Source organism: Eublepharis macularius, chromosome 2 (genome assembly GCF_028583425.1).
Source record: "Eublepharis macularius isolate TG4126 chromosome 2, MPM_Emac_v1.0, whole genome shotgun sequence".
NCBI classification, from domain to species: Eukaryota; Metazoa; Chordata; class Lepidosauria; order Squamata; family Eublepharidae; genus Eublepharis; species Eublepharis macularius.
This window is the reverse complement of record NC_072791.1, coordinates 167879734-167896878: the sequence shown is the minus strand read 5'-3', so window position 1 is coordinate 167896878 and position 17145 is coordinate 167879734. Positions and strand designations below refer to the sequence as shown.

Below are 17145 nucleotides of genomic sequence, written 5' to 3'. Positions count from 1 at the left end.
CCAGAGGCGTTAGCCGTGTTAGGCTGCAGTAGCAAAACAGAGGAGTCCAGTAGCACCTTTAAAACTAACCAACTTTACTGTAGCATAAGCTTTCGAGAACCACATTTCTCTTTGTCAGATGCAGATGTGTTTTAAAAAAACCCTTCCACATGTTGATTCCAGATATAGGAAGAGAAAGTACTAGATGTTGGAATATAGATCACTTTTGTGACCATCTTAACTTAATAATGGGAACTGCATTATATCTGGCTTGATGGGCATATTCCAATGGCAGTGTCCATCTGGTTGGCAAGGAAAAGACCATTGTTCATGTAAAGGGTTCGTGGGTTAATAGAGGCCTTCTAGCCAGAAATCAGGATTGTATGCTTGTGCTGTGGGTGAGAAACTGATGTAATTAAGACTTGTGAAAAGCTCTTAACAGTATGAATGAGAACCCACCACAAAACGGAGACTTTGCATTAATTAATCTAGAAGCTCAACAAGCAGCAATAGTAACAAAAAAATGTTTCAGAAATTTTTGCTTTGTAGGATATGGGAAGGTTAAACATATACTAGAAATGAAATTTAATTAAATAATATTAATTGCTGCTGCTGCTGCTAAAAGAATCCCATCTAGCCAATCTCCTTTCTGAGGCTGCCATACTTAACTAACTGTTGTTAGTCAGATGGACTGTATCAGAGATGGCCAATGTCTGTATCAGTGGGCTCTTTTCTTCATAAGGTGGTTCTGATGTGGAAATGATTTTTGCTGTACAACGGATTAGATCCTGTATTAAAATTTCTGCCAGGTACCAATAAGTGCTTTGCAGTTACAATGCACCACAGCCACTATTAACTTTCATACTTGTGCTATTGTTTCAAGGAGAAAATGTGTATGCATTTCCCTGCCTCTGAGAAAAGGCAACAAGCTCCCATCTGAAGTGGTAAATACAGGCAGCAGCCCCAACTGTTATGATTCCAAACAAATTCATTCCCCTTTTTCTCGGACTTCCTAGCATGGAAGATGCCTTTGTGTCTACAGGTTGTCAGACTCACCTGCTGTGAATCTGAGTGTGGAGCAAGGCCAAAACAGGAGAGAAGTGGAGTTGATGCATGGCTAGCAGAAGGAACTCTTCTAATTGTTCAGACTGGCAAGCAGAACCTGTTACAGGGAGGGGGATATCAGAGAATACCACTTGATTAGTCGTTGTCTGTTGGTTAAAGAGGGATTTTTTTGGGGGTGATTTCCCTTAAGTTCTCTCTCCTGAGCAGCACTGGGTGGTGATAGGCATATCCCCCCATGACATTTTTGGGTCACCAATTCAAAACTCATTGCAGGCATGAGACTCAGTCATTCCTTCTGCAGCTGCCCCTTCTCTCTGGTGGCAGCTGCTTTTGCTATAGCAAATATTTGGGTTTTCTTGTAAACAGTAGTTTTTCTCTTCTGTTTCAGATATAGATGAATGTCTGTCTAATCCATGCCCTGCCTTGGCCACATGTACTAACACACAAGGTTCATTCCAATGTACATGTTCACTTGGCTACCAGATGGAAAAAGGAAAATGCAATTTAGGTAAGAAAGCTGAAAGGTTAAAAAAAGCTTCTCCATAATATATAAAGCTATTGATTGTTTCAAACTTTTAAAGGATTGGATCCAATCTCGTGCAGAAAGAAGGAATTTGCAGAAATAGATCTTTCTTTCCTTTGCCTAAAACACCTGAAGCTGTCTTATCCTGAGTCAGACAGTACTCAAGGCCAGTATTGTCTTCTCTGACTGGCAGCAATTCTCAAGAGTCTTTGGTAGCGGTCCTTCCCCTTGCTGCCTAGCTCCCGTTCCCCCTCACTGACGCCCATGTCTTTTGCATCCCAAGATCCTCTGGACAGAAGTGCAGATGAAATCCTCCGGGGGCTTTCAAGAGGAAGTTTTTTGGCTGCCTGAAGAATATTAGGAGAACATTAATCAAGACTCTTTTGCTTGAGTCTTTAGAGCCCATTACACCCATGACTATAAGCAATGACCCAAGTTTTCAGAAGACTAACCAACGCTCCTAGAATCTCCCTCACAATACAAGCTTCTCTGGTGATTCAGCCAAGAGCTCAAGAAGTGCCATCAGCTCATCCAGGACAATTGTCCAGTTGATTCAGTCGTTTGTGGCATATCTCCGGTCACCACTCACCATTATGCCACTCTGGTATTCTTCTCTGGTAACCCCTTTCACTAGGAAGTTTGAAGTGTTTTATGACACCTCAGATTCTGACCCTTGAACCAATGGAGTCTCGGATCCTAAAATTGCATCAACCACAGAGCCACCCAAATTCTACCATTGGGCAGCCAGATCTTGACTAGGCCTGTATCTTGGTTAGGTCACGTTTGGCCTAATCCCAGTGGAGATTGCACCAAGTTCAAGCAATAGCAGTGCTTCCCTGTTTGTGCCCAGGTAAACCTAAGTGGATAAGAAAGGCACCCCGAGTCCTTCATTTTTATAGCCGATTCCACTTTTGAGTCTTCTTCCAAATCACAGGTACGCGTGTGTCCCCACTTCCAGCTGGTAGTTGTTTCCAATCCAGAGCACCACAAGTATGAAATCATTGGGCCTGCCTCATTAAGACAGGTGAAGAATGCTTTTCCTCTTTCCCATTCTGCTTCCCTTCCCAAACTGACCCTTTATGTTTCTCTGTCTGCTCCTCTTCTCTTGGATTCTTCCATTCCAATCTTGCAGCCAGCTGACCTACCCAAAAGCATTTTTACTTGGCTATGGACTCCTTCCCTTTTTAGCCGCAAAACTCATTCCCACTTATCCCACGTCAGTTTGGTCCCTTTTGGGGGAACGCTTCACCTATCTCTTCTTTTTGAGTTGGTTTTCTCTGGACTAGCTACATGGGACATAGTTTGTACAAAAAGTAATTTTAACTGGATATTTAGCTTTAAGTAATGCAACTAAACATGGGAGTTGTATGCAAAGTGAATGTTTTTTATTGAATTGCCACATGTAAACTGCTAAGGCATTCTTGCCATCAAAAAGTTCAGCCTCATAGTCTTGTGCTTGCTCTCCCCTTTCAACTCTACATCGTGATTAGGTCAATAAAGTTACTTTCTGGCTGAGTATCCATCTAGAGATGCCCAGCCCCCTTGTGGGGGTGGGAGTTCCCCTGCCCTCACCTTTTGCCCCCCAGCCCCGATCACCTGACTGGCTGGCAGGGGGGAAAGAAGGAGGCAGAATAGGAGTCCCAGAGCATGCAGTGAAATGGCACACAAGCACACTTTGGAGGATCCAATAATGTCATTTCTGCTTGACAACCAGAAGCTATGAGGGCTCAGTGGGACCAAACTGGTCCCAAATATTGCAAAAATGTGGGAAGATTAGCTTCTGCAAATGCCGTGCATTTTTATGAAATTGGATCCCATTCGCTTTTGTTACTGGAAAACCCTTTTGCATGATTTGTTCACATAATTGTGTTTGATAGTTGCTACTTTCTGATGTTTGAGAACATATATAATTTTACACCTTAAACTCTTAAGTGAACTTTATTGTGAAGTTATTAGTTGATGGTATTCTTGGCAGTAAATAGTCTCTGTGTTATCTAGACAGTTCAGAAAAATAAGGCCTAGTTTTCTCCTTGCCGGTTTTGGCAAGGTGCTGAATGATATGTGTGAAGTTGCTCCATTATTAGACAAAAGTGGCCATGTCAGCTTAGTAAAAATGATTGGTTCCTCTGAAAGGTTAAAATTATGCTATGTCTTGCAGAGGCAGTTTATACACATGAATTCTTGTATAGCAAAAGCCCCCACAGAATTCATTTCTCAGTGACTTTCATTAAGTTCATGGAACAAAATAAATAGACTGAAATTGGTCCTTCTCCATGTACCCCCGCTCTTGGAAGTACAGTGACTGGTCATAAGGGATGTAGCAATGCTGATGTAGGGAATCTCAGCCTGCTCTTGCTGGCATTCTGGTACCTATTTAATGTTTTTAATTACTAGGGCTTTTATGATTTCTGCTACTGTTCAATGGCAGAGCTATCTAATATTTTTAGCATTGCTTATTTGAATTGTTATGGATTTTAATTATTAATGGCTTTATTGTTGGGAGGGTTTTTTTTGATAAGTTAAGAGAAGGTGTTGGAGGCTATTTGTTGTCTGAGGCAAGCGTCTTTTATTGTAATTGATATTTTTATGGCCCGTGTATGTGTTTAGTTTACTTGTTTGTCTGTCTCTGTCTAAGCTGTTTACCTGTATATTTGTCTAGCTAGCTAAGCTGTTTATCTGTCTGTCTTCTGTCTAGCTAAACCATCCATCCATCCACTCATTGATATCTCCTGCCTTTTCTTATGGTGCAAGGTGGCTTACAAGGTGGTAACCCATCCTAAATTATCTGTTTTATGGATGGAAAGCACATGTGTGTGTTATGTGCTGTCAAGTTGCCTCTGACCTATGGTGACCCTATGAACAAAAGGCCTCCAAAACATCCTGTCATTAACTGCAAACTGGAGGACCTGGCTTCTTTTATTGAGTCAAGCCATCTTGTTTTAGGTCTTCCTCTTTTCCTACTGCCTTCCACTTTTCCTAGCTTTATATACTTTTCCAGAGAATCTTGTCTTCTCATGATGTGATCAAAGTACAATAGCCTTAGTCTTGTCATTTTAGCTTCTAGGGAGAATTCAGGCTTGATTTGATCAAGTACCCATTTATTGGTCTTTTTGGCTGCCCATGGTATCCACACAACTCTACTCTAGCACCACATTTCAAATGAATCAATTTTCTTCCTGTCAGCTTTCTTCACTGTCCTGCTTTCACCTCCATACATAGTAATGGGGAATACCATAGTTTGGATTATCTTGATCTTAGTTCCCAGAGAGAGATCTTTATCTTTAAAGATCTTTTCTAGCTCCCTCACAGCTGCTCTTCCAAGTCTCAATCTTCTGATTTCTTCATTGCAGTCTCCCTGTTGATTGATGATTGAGCCAAGGAATAGAAAATCTTGAACAACTTCAGTTTCTTCATTGTCAACTTTAAAATTGTGTAATTCCTCAGCAGTCATTACTTTTGTCTTCTTGATGTTCAGCTGTAATCCTGCTTTGGCACTTTCTCCTTTAACCTTCGTCAGTAGTCATTTCATGTCTTCACTATATTCTGCCAGTAATGTGGTGTCATCTGCATATCTCAAAAGCGCATAATTATTTTAATATATATTAAGACGGGGCAGGTGAAACCTGTTCATTCTAGAAATTGCTATGATAGCCATGGGCAGCAGGTAGGCTTAGCACCCAACTCCAATAATTTTCTTCTAAGTTGTTTTCTAATTGTATAAGTCTGTTTTAGGATTGCATTGTTGGAATGGAACAACAAGCCCAGAGAAAATGAATAATCTCACTGTCCCTACTTCTGCCCGAGACTGTGGTGTAAGATAGGAGACATGTAAGCGTTTGCTCTGCAGCATCTAATTTGATCTTTAGAAACACAGCTCCTCTTTAAAAATAAAAGACAAGTAAAGGAGTACTTGAGAAGAGCTTGGGGCTGAATGTGCCTGTATGTTTCTGGCTTTGATTTTTGAGAGGAAGATGTGAATTTCCTTGGGGGGGGGGAATTGATTGTGTGCGTGTGTACATTTGTATATTAACTAACAAGTTGTCCTTTTCTCCTCAGTAAGAACCTTTGTTGGCCAGTTTCCCCTAACGTTTAACACAACTGGAGGAAAGTATTCAGAGCTTCGTCAAATTGAAGGAGATCTAATCAATGCAGTAAGTGTCAAAATGTCATAAACATGATATTGTTCACAGTGGTGTACAACAAGGATTATCTCTGGAGCTTAAAAAAGCTTTTGTCACTGACCTCTGCTCAAGGGGGAATTAGACCTTGTGGAGAAATGCCATTCTGTTTGTGGAGTTAACTTTCTATGGGCTACAGAGGGGAGGGGCCAGTTCTGGAGTAGAATGTGATTGGAGGGAGAGGGAGTCAGTGGGAGTTGAGAGTTGACAGTTGGTGGCTGAAGAGTGGAGGGAGAGATGGCTCTGAGGGGAGATGTAGATCTAATGTAACCCCAGGTATCAAAGGATCGGGCCTGCCCTGCACAACATCTAATTAGCGCATGAGTATAGAGAAGCAGAGGGGGAGAGAGTAGGCATTTCTGTTTGTGTTGTATTATTCCTTCTGTTCACTGTATATTTGCCTGTGTATAGTTAGAAGTTAAATAAATGATTTTTGGAATTTATGAAGGAAGAAAGCTCTTCTGTTTCACATAATCCCCCAACCGCTTGGGCCCACTATGTCAGACTATGGATGACAGGATATGGCAGGTAGATCCCTGGATCATCTCAGCAAGACACAGGTCCTTGGTTAAATGACTTTTATTCAGAAAATCAGCCTTTCCCATATACACAGGTCGATAGGATTACATGAAGTAAAATGCTTATGAGCATGGCAACTTCTCTTTGAAAGGAATAAGTTTCAAGGCAGTTACAAGGCTATATACTCAAACAACCCCCTCCCTCCTAAACCACAAGTTCAGAGGCAGTCTGGGAAACGTTTTTGGAGTTCACACACTAGGCAGACAAGATACTGAGAAATGCAACATTTTAGACATCCAAGGTCAGTCCAAAAATATCAATGGGAGAAATTGGCCGATTCCAGACAGCCCCCCGCCTCGCGAAATGTTGCGCATCATCGCGCGTTGTCGCGCAGAAAATGCGAAATATCGCGTTTTCTCGCGTGAGTTTTGCGCGAGAAAACGTGATATTTCGCGTTTTCTGCACGACGACGCGCGACGTTTCGCGAGGCGGGGGGGCCGTCTGGAATCGGCCATTGTCCGCAGCTTTGCCAGCTGCCGGGCTATGCTGTGAGAAGGAGAAAACGAAAGTGATTTTCAAAAGCTAAGGAACGTACTCATCAGTCACAACATGAGATCAGTTACAATACTGAAGTAACTCAGGACAATAAACATCAGACTTAACATTGGCATGGATGAATGGGTACAGTCAAACATGACACACTAGCAGAGGAGGGAGGTTAGGAGGCTGTCCCGCCTAACCAGGACCCCATACAAGGACAGTGGTGGCAGTAACTACCCAGAGACAGGAAAGGGAGACAGCCCCTTCAGGTGCCTGGCCAGAGGCGAAAAGGGAGGGGTAGGCAGAGCGGGGTCTACCAGTGGGAGGAAAGGCCCCGTTTCACCACAGACCTCATGGGCAGTGCAATCCTAAGGCCTGCCTTCCTGCCTGCACTTGCACACCAGCGTATCTGTGGCCCCACTTGTCTCCTCCTTAAGGACTTTTGTGAGAGATCTAGGACCGGTGCCACCATGGCCAACCCTGCCAAGGCATGGCAAGGCTGCAGCAGGGAGTGCACATCTTCCTGTTTCCCTGGCAACTGTGCCACCATCCCTCAATGGCTACTCTACCCCTCTTAACAGACTTGCAAGTAGCAAGTAATGGTGCATCCAATGCATGGGCAGTGATCCATGCCGCATATTAACACCTCAGTCCTCCCTCCCATAGAGCAGGTGACCAAGGACCACTGGCCCCCCAGGCACAGCACCTGTACTGAGGCGCCCAGTTCTGAGGTAGCCCTATGTGGGAGGGGGGAAGACCAAAGGCCAGTGGGTGGGCTCAGGCAGGCTATTAAGGCTCCACTCCACCATGGACTGCCTCCTTGGTGCTGCCTGCCAATGTTTCCCCCTCCCCTTACAGAGAGCAGGTGCTTGGGGCACAAAGACTCCCCCTCGCTATCATAGTCACCACAATGCCACAGAGGTACCTTTCCCGAGAAGGACCCCATGCATGGGCAGGAGAGTTGCTTAGAAAGTGACGTGCAGGGTGCACACTCACTCCTGCATTCAGGAAGAGTCAGGCCAGCAGCTGAGGCATCACACGCTCCCCCCTGCTGCCGCTGCCCCAGGATGTGGTCAAGTGCCCCCTCCTTGGAAAGTGCAACCCGCCTCAAGAGAGGTGTAGGGTGACTGTCTCCTTGTACAAGAAGGAGCCGATGAGGGGGGGTTCCATCCAGGGCAGCTGCAGGACTGGCTAGAAGGCTCAACCCTATGGTGGACAAGGAGATCGCTGCCATGACTGCTCAGGGCGCTGATCCTGGGAGGGAGGGAGTTATGTGGCTGCCCTTGCAGGGAAGTACTGGAAGTGAGCTTCCAGTCACACTGACCCAAGGTTGCAATGACGGAACCCTCACATGGTTTGTGCCCCCACCCCTGAACAGCAACATCTGCGTGGTTTCCTGAATGGCTGCCTGTTTGGTAGGTATGAGCCGTGCTGGCTCTCTGGTGCAGGGCACACCCCTCCGCTGAGCCCCAACTATGGAGGCCAGCATTTGGGGGGTGCTGCTGGTGAAGAGGCAGCCAGTTCCTCATCTCTTTACCTTTTGGTGCACCCTCGCCCCTCCCTGAGCCATGACTTAGGAGAGGAAACCTGTAAGGGAACTTGAGTGGGAGTGGTCAGTCAGGCAATCAGGACTTAGCTCTCCTCTCATGTGCAAGTGTGAGGAACACCCCAAATTTCAGAGAGTTTCCCTTGCACACTCTTGTCACTGTGTGCACCCTCTCTAACCTCACACTCTAAGTCCCTGCAGCAGAGGGCTCTTTGGCAGAGCCTCTGGCCACATCCTCACTGTGTTCGTGGGCACCCTGGCAGGAGATTATATAGAGTGGGTGGAGGGATGATTGTCCATGGGGTGGGGACTCAGCCACCATGAGGACGTGAGTAGTTTGGTCACCGTGGTAGTTAGCATCCTGTGCTCAGCTAGGCAACGTCAGTGGGCCCAGGCAGGGTGGAGGGGGTGGAGGCGACTTTTCCCTTATAATAGGTACCTGTGGGCTACACCAACTTTTTTTGAGGCATAACTTTCTGCTGCTTCTGGGGGAGTTCCCATGCCTGAAATGGCATAGGGAGTTGACTAACTCATGCCCAGCCCATCAGTTCAAGGAGTTATGCCCCAGTTCCGCCTGTGCCCACCCGCCACTGCTGAGCGCCAGTGGGGACCCAGGTGGAGTGGTGTCAGGCTGCTGCACCATTGTAGAAGAGGGTTACAATGGTGTAAGTCCAAGATATGCCATCATAAATCCTAGTCGACTTCCTGCACACTTTCACCCCCTCCCCCAGGATTGTTCTGCTAGTTACTCAAGGGCAAATGAGTCTCCGCGAGAAAGCCAGACTATAAACAGACAATCAAATTTAAAAAATGAGGCTGAGGCCTGTTAGCTCATGATTTGGTGCGTGTAGTGTTGCTCCAGGGCTAGTGATGTCCAACAACAGCTGCTTGTGTCATGATCATGGTCACTAAGGCCACCCTTGGCTTTCCCCTCGCTCTCAAAAATGTCAACGTTCTTAATCCACATCTTTTTGCTTTGTGACAGCCGTTTTACACAACAAAACAATTGCCTTGAAGTCTTTTCTATGCTCCTGATGCCCATAAGTTTCCCTATTGGGCCAAACAGCTTATCAGGAGGGAGTGCTTTTTCATCAAGAGAACAGCATGGAAGAAAACTCCTGTTCCTGGTGCTTCTGATTAATTTATTCCCCTCCCGGTTGACATTAATTGGCATTTAAAGAAATGGATAATCTGTGATTGGGTCTCAGTGTCTTATCCAGATGACTCTTAAAGAGTATAGTAGAAGTTTATACCTGGGGCCTTCAGCTATCCTACAGCACAGAGGATGTGCCTTATAAAACTGTGCATAATCTTGAGAAGTTCTTAGTCCTTATAATGTACAGAGGTCTTTTCTCACATTTTTTTTGCATTTTATTTATACATTATGACTCAGGTGGCCAATTTTGTTTTTTCAAATGTTATGCATTCAGAGCTACTCTTTCACAACTAGTACAAACTCACCTTATTATTCAGTGGTGGAAAATATTGTTGCTAATTTCAGTGTGTTCTATTCAGTCTCGAAATAGCAATTCGTTCCCTCTTTTTTTTTAGTTGAACACATCTCTCTCAGCATTGCCTGGCTATTACACTTCAACAGTTAAAGCATCAAGGTAAGGTACATCAAGCAATTACAGGTCTGCTGGATAGGGAGGACTAGTATTTATTCATTCATTCATTTGGGGAAAAATATATCCCCCCTCCAACTCAAAGGCTGTCAAAGTAATAAAATTCAAAGCAACAATAAATAACAAAAAGGCCTGTCCCATCTCATATAGTAAAAGCAACTCAGGAATATGATTGTACAACTTGTTATAGCTAGCTAAGAGCAGCCACTTAACATATAATGAAAAAGAGAAAGAATCAAAGCACAATAACAGAGGCAAAAACAGAAAATGAGAATATACAACCAACCAACCTTTTACAAAGTGACAAAATACATCATATTTAACAAAATATCATATTTAACAAAAGTCCCAGGGGAGTTTTTATGCGACTCTGAAAATTCATATCATCCAACACCAAGCAAATAACTCAAGAGAGTGCATTCCATAGCTGATTTGAACCCTTGCCTATAACTTTGATAGTTTATGATATTCCTGCAGTTTTGGCACCACTTTACATTCTGATACGCACGCTAGAAAAACACCATTTATTCTGTCCCACAATTTCCTATTAGAAGTGGTGAAACATTAAAGCCCTGCACCCAGTGGACAGAAAAGTCATAGTATGGATTCTCCTTTGACCTGGAATATGTACTTTTCCTCTTGCTTCCACTCCACATTCTCAGAAGAGTATGAAGTCCATTGCTGTCTGCTATTGGTTTGGCTATGAGATCATGCATGCTGAGCCTTGGTTCATTCTCTAGAATGAATCCAGTAAACTACAAGGGGAGTTCAGCTCACAGAATATATTGTTTATACCTTCCCTCCCCCACCGAGGCTCCCTGTGTCCCTTCATATGGCTGATCCTGAGGGTCAGCCTACTGTCCATAATGGGTGTACTATGTGGAACAGTGTGCTGCAGTGGGAAGTGGCAGTCAGCAGATGTTGGGTGAGCACAGGTTGCACCCACTCTCACAAGGGCAGGTTTAGATCCAAACCAAAGCACAGTTCTAGTTCTTCCTGGGCATGTCTGTGCAATATGTTCTGCAGAACAAAAATTGTTCAGGCTAGATGATACCTAGGTAGGTGTTCTAACTATGAGCTATGGACGCTTATGGAGCTTCTTGGCTCTTTTATAGAAGCTGCCATTGGCAAACAAGGGGCTGGCTTCTCTGAACTGTGAACAGAGGGTGTTTGTATATTATTCCTGTTTCCTCCCCCTCCCCTCCCAAGTTGTTTTCTGAGATATCCAGAAGGAACACGTCAGTCATAGGACCCCCTGTATACAAAACGACAGAGGGCATGGGGAATGCTGCAAAAATTGGGAGTTGGGAGGCTTGACCCTGCTTCTCTCTTGTTGCAACAGAGCCTCTTCCATCAGAGGAAACTGCACTGATGTAATGGCAAGGAGATGCAATGTTGCCTATCTTCACATTAGTCACCCATATCACATCACATTTTGTTCATGGAGCTCCCATACTGCTCAGTACCAACTTTTTAAGGATCCCAGAAGGCTGCTGGGGGAAGGGGGAGGTGAGAAATATTTGGGTCTATGAGCAGATTTTGGCTCATAGGATCCAGCCCATGGATCTCCGGTTTGCTATAGCAACTGTTCTCCAGCCTGGGGGGAAAAAACCCAAATTCATATTATGTGTGTGGTATCAGTAAGTTTTCACTCCTAAGAGTTACTCTTCTTCAAAGTCAAAATGGTGAATGAAGAGATTAATTTTTTTTCACTTTCTTTGCAGGCAATCGGCTTCCATTCAAGTTTCCATCACAAGCACCTTTTCTGTAGTCTCCAATGTCACCCTTTATGACATTGTTAGTGCTGTGCGAAGCCACATTCGAGCTTGCAAAGCGTCCTCCGAGACCTGCCGGTTCATGTCTAGCCTTACCCAGCTTCACAGAGGTAAACTGGCATTAGTATAGATTGTGGCTTGAAGTGTAATTGCACGTTTAAAAAATAGTTTTTAAAAAAATTAAGGAGAAAATTTTGTTTCTTCAGTCCTCCATGAAAAGCTTTATTTCACTGAAACAGAAGGTATCTTTAAAGCCCATATAGGAAAAAAAATCCCACACTTCTAACTTTTTCTTCCTACATGTGTGAATCTGCTTCCCAACAAAAATATTCTTGTCAGTGGAAGACGGGATACACGGTGGGATTAAGGCCATTGTGTACAGGCCTTTCATCTTAGAGATTCAGCATTGAATTCTGGCCACAGCTAAACAACAGAAGTCTTATCTTCACTCTGTAGGTTGAAGCAATCCCCAAATGATCTGAGGTTCTTAGAGTTACTGAGATGAGATGAGATGAGATAGAGAGCAAATTTTCTTTTTCTTGTATCAGAGTTACAAAGATCTTCAGGTTGATTATATTGCAGCAGAGTTTCCTAGGGAAGTAAATTTTTCAATTCCCCCCCCACTAGAATATTAATCCTTTGATATAAATGATGGAATTTAAGCAAAAGAATTATAATTATAATGTTAAATAGCCTCTACAGACAAGGACATACTTAGTGATGAAAAACATGCTCACACAAATTATTAATGCAAGAAAACTTCCAGCATGATTGACATCATTCATTTCAGGCATTTTTAAAAAATGGCATAAAAATATGCAAGAAATTTTTTTCTGAATTTGCATTTTGCTTCATCATTGGTAAATGTTACTAATACATAATATGCTTTCGGTTCCATTCTGGAGATGGTTTCAATATCTGTGGGCAGGGAGGAGGAACATTTTTGCCAATCTCTGCGAGCAGCAGACCCCCTGTCCCCAAAGAGCAGCATTGAGGGGGTGCGTTTTGAGCTGCAGCAGGTGAGGGGAGGGGAGGCTTCTTGCTTTGCCGATAGAAATCATCCTGTCAATGGATATTTTTGGTGATATCCAAGCCACTGAGCTGTATTTTAAAGAGAAATAAGGCAGTGATGTGAAATGATACTGTTTTATGGCATGTTCAGGGGCTTGTTCAGAAACCATGTTTTGTGATTTAACTTCACAGAAAAAACTGTTAGCTGTCAGTTTGTGAGACAAGTTAATTTAACTGAAGATTTAAAAATAATTTTACTTTTTACCACCTACTTTCTAGACTGTGTGACAATGAAGCTTCCGTTTAAAACAAACAATAGATATACTGCCCTTTGGGAACTGCATTTATTTTGTGGGAGCTGCTAGATAAGTGAGATTTAGTTAAAGAGAAAATGGATTCCACATATTCCCTAAAACTGTGGTGTTCATCCTCAAATTTTAGCCATTCAGGTTGCATAAAACAAAAATGTGAATGTGTTTTTGTCTGTTTTTAAATATGAGTGAGAATTGTACTGGTTGGTACTGTAAGCTATTTCAGAGGGAAATAATGGAGTCAAGCAAGTCATAAAAGCAGAATCTAATCACTGTATGGTGTTTGGAAAGAGAGATTCCAATCAAGGTATACTTTTTCTCAGCACAGTTATGGTTTACCCAATGTTCTTCTTGTGATAGCTGGAGGTCTGTGTAAATACAAGGATCCAGAGTGCGACAAAGAAACTTCTGCATGCGTGGACTTCAGTGGCATTGCAGATTGCCAGTGCAAGCCTGGATACTTCAGATATAATAAGCTGGATCATTCCTGCAGAGGTATTGTGTCTTACACAGCTGGTTTGCTGAGATTCTTCTTGAGTCTTTTGGTTCCAGTTCAAAGGATTTTCTTGGATCAATGTATGAGTTTTGTTTGTGTGTGTGTGTGTGTGCATTCTAAGAAGCTCAGTGCTATGAATAAATATTAACAGCTTAGGTTTTCTCTAGTTGGTGATGATTTTTCTGTGGTAGAAATTGGGGATATCTTTTCTTGGTTGCCCTCTATGCAGCAATAATAGTATGTTTTTGCACAGCATACTGTGCAAGCCAGAAAGATTCAATGAAAAGAATAAAAGGGGGCAGGTCTATGGCAAAAGTTCAGTTTTCAGTAAGGACATAGCACAGTTATTTTGGTCTCTGTTTTGTCTGATCTCCAATGGCAGCAAAAAAACTGCTTTTTGATGCACAGTCTGTTTTGTATCTTTCATATCATTTCAAATTAATAGATACAAAGACTTTACCCAGATAAAGAAGGTAGATAAAACATTCATGCTTATAAGCCATAGCACTGAATTACTCTGTTGGACATTACTAATCAAATTTAGATAACTTCAAATTGTAGCTTCAAATTATTATCTGCCTTGTGTGCTTGTGTGTGTGTGTATGTATGTGGCTCTTTGGGTCCATCCTGATTAGTTTTGAACCTTATGGATGTGTTTGTCTCCATGTGTTTGTGTATGGCTTAGATGTTAGTACTCTATGCAAATTCTATGGGTTGGGATCTATCATCTGATTTCCTGTGTCCAAGTTTCACAATAGTTTGGAATTCTAAAATCCCCAGAACATTTTGAAATCTGGAAGGATTCATGAGCCTCCATGGATGGATTGTTTTAACGGGGTGGGGTGGGGTGGGGTGGGGAGATGGCTTTTTTTGGCTTAAAAGGACAGAAGCTCTGATTCAGTGGTAGAACACCTGCTTTGCATGTGGAACGTCCTAGGATCAATCCCCCAGCATCTCCAGTTAAGGAGATCAGGTAGTAGGTGATGTGAAAGACCTGTGAAAGACTCTGGAGAGCTGCTGCCAGTCTGAATAGACAGTAACTTGAGGGACCAAAGGCCTGAGTTTTAAACACCTTGAATACAGAGAAAGAAGCAAACGGAGAAAGCTTCACAAAAGTGGTAATTGTAAGATTGAGTGGGTGGAGGTGCTGAGGGAAGGACAGGGCAGCGAAGATCCACTTCCACAAACTTCTGCTGCCAGTGGAGTGATAGGATAGGGGTGACAGGGAGGAACACACGTGAGTCTGTTCACTTGACAGGCAAGTGTAATTCGTCACTTGTAGCTTGGCTCTAAGCCATTGCACTTGAACATTTTAAATAGAAAAGATTAATTTCCAGCTGTAGAAGAAAAGAGGGAAAGATTATTTGCTGTGTTTCTCATAATGTGGAAGAGAGGCTATTTTTAACACTTTGTTTTTTAATATTTGAGATTGGCAGGAATAGAATAATACAAGGATTTGTATCACATTTTATTTGTTAATAAATAAATAAATACATACATTTTATTTGTTAATAAATAAATAATAAATAAATAAAGGCAAAGGCTACAATGACACAAGATATACATTTGTGTGCAGTGCTTTTTTGTTATTTTTTAAAAAGTGCCGGTACCTCTATATAGTTTCATCAATCAATTTTTACCAATTCTCCCCCAAGGATTTGGGAGAGCCCTCCCCCAAGCCTGCCTAATATCAGTGAGTACCACAGCTTGCACATGCAAACAAAAAGCCTGGTTATGTGTATTCTTCTCCTACCATAAAAAAGCATCTTAAGGAGGCTGAAATCTTGAATATAGGTCCAATAGGGGAGACTGTGCAATACCTGTCTCCAATATGCTTTTCTTTCTGTAAGGGAAAACATTTGGGTATTGGTGGGGGTAGTATAGTTAAGGGGAGCAATTTAAATTGGGTAATGACACAATCATTTATGCTTCTGAGGCTGCTTTGCTTAAATACTGTTATGTAGGCCAATGCAGTTTTGGCATTCTTACTGATCAATACTTCCCCCTATTGGTCAACACGTTGAACTGCATCTAGCTTCTTAAGCTTACCTTCATAGTTTCTGTCTGGATAATCTCCTCCCTTTCCATAGATTATTTACATGGACAAACAAACGGAAATCAAAACAGTGCTATTTGGTTATGATTAACTTAACAAAATATTGCTCTAAGAGCAACACAGGACTGCTTAGAACTATTTTTTTTTGCTGTGTGGCATCATACCAACTAGTTGGTAGACAGATGGCAAAGTTTGCCTTGTCCTGAGCTGGGTCATCAGTTGCTAGAATAAAATGAGATCATATGTATGTTTTAAATAAATAAGTCTATTTATAAATTTGGAGAATTCAGAATGTTGGCAATGGCATCAAGCATTTAATGTAGGTATCATGCATATGTTTTGTCAATGCTTGTTAATTTGTAGCTTTCTGGGAAGATTATTGATTAGAAATATCCTGGGATAGGAACTGCCCATGGAGCCTAAAGCACTTTAGCTAACATGGAGCCAGTGGTGTGTAGTAGTTTAAGTGCTGGAGTAAGATCTGGTAGGACAAGGTTTGAATCCCCAGTCTGCCATGAAAGCTTGCTGAGCGACTTTGGGCCAGTAATACACTCTCAGACTACTCCAGGGAGTTGCTGGTAGGATACAATAATATAGGGGTGGAAAAAGTAGAAGATGAAGATGAAGAAGAAGAGAAAGAATTTGGACTGTGGCACTTCCAACCTGAAGTATCTGAAGAAATGAGCTGTGACTCATGAAAGCTCATCCCCTACCCAAATTTTGTTAGTCTTAGAGATACTACTGGCCTTTTGCTCTTTTCTACTGCTACAGACAGACTAACATGAATACCCATCTTGATCTACTTCCAGCCTAATTAACTTAATATAAAAAGGAAATAAGACCTCAGTCAAATAAATTTGTAAACAACTGGGTTTTGTTGAACACTTAAATATAAAATTCTCTGCTTCTATACAACTATGTAGTGTTTTCTGATTTACAAATAAGATAAGTAAATACATAATTTTTATAGAGTACCTCAGCAATCCTTTACCTGTTTAGTGACTTTAAGTGGCCCCAAACTGAATGGAATAAGGCTATTGAAATGAATTTGCAGTTTTGTTAGTGCTGTACTTTCTGAAAATCATTGCAAATATTGGTTGGCATCTGTAAAACTGGTTTTACATTCAGACAGTATGGTGAAGTGGTTAGAGTTAAAGACTGGGGGACCCTGATTCAAATCCCAACACTACCATGGAAGGTTGCTGGATGACCTTGGGCAGTCACCTATTCTAAGCCTAACCTACCACATAGGGCTGTTGTGAGGATAAAATGGAGGAGGGAATGGTATAAAGCATTTTGGGGTCCCCACTGAGGAGAAAAGTGGAATATAAATGAAATGTAGATATAGATGCAGATAAGGGGGACCCGCAAGGACTTGCATGGATCATCCCATTTCCCACATCCCCCCGTCATCTTTCCCATCCTTGCCTACTCCATAGTATCTCTCCTTTTCCTGCTTCCTTCTCTCCTTCCCATCCACCTTTGTTTGCCCCCACTGTGTTCCTCTTTCCCTCTTCTCCC

The 17145-nt window shown here is 42.6% G+C and overlaps 1 protein-coding gene across 1 annotated transcript in view; it reads left to right on the top strand.

Annotated features, from left to right (window-relative positions):
* Positions 1-17145, top strand: part of HEG1 (heart development protein with EGF like domains 1) — an 84869-nt gene that overhangs the window by 58815 nt on the left and 8909 nt on the right. The window contains exons 10-14 of the mRNA XM_054972162.1: positions 1433-1552; positions 5624-5718; positions 9902-9960; positions 11700-11860; positions 13433-13567. Coding sequence (XP_054828137.1) covers positions 1433-1552; positions 5624-5718; positions 9902-9960; positions 11700-11860; positions 13433-13567 — 570 coding nt within the window. The remainder of the gene's footprint in view (positions 1-1432; positions 1553-5623; positions 5719-9901; positions 9961-11699; positions 11861-13432; positions 13568-17145) is intronic.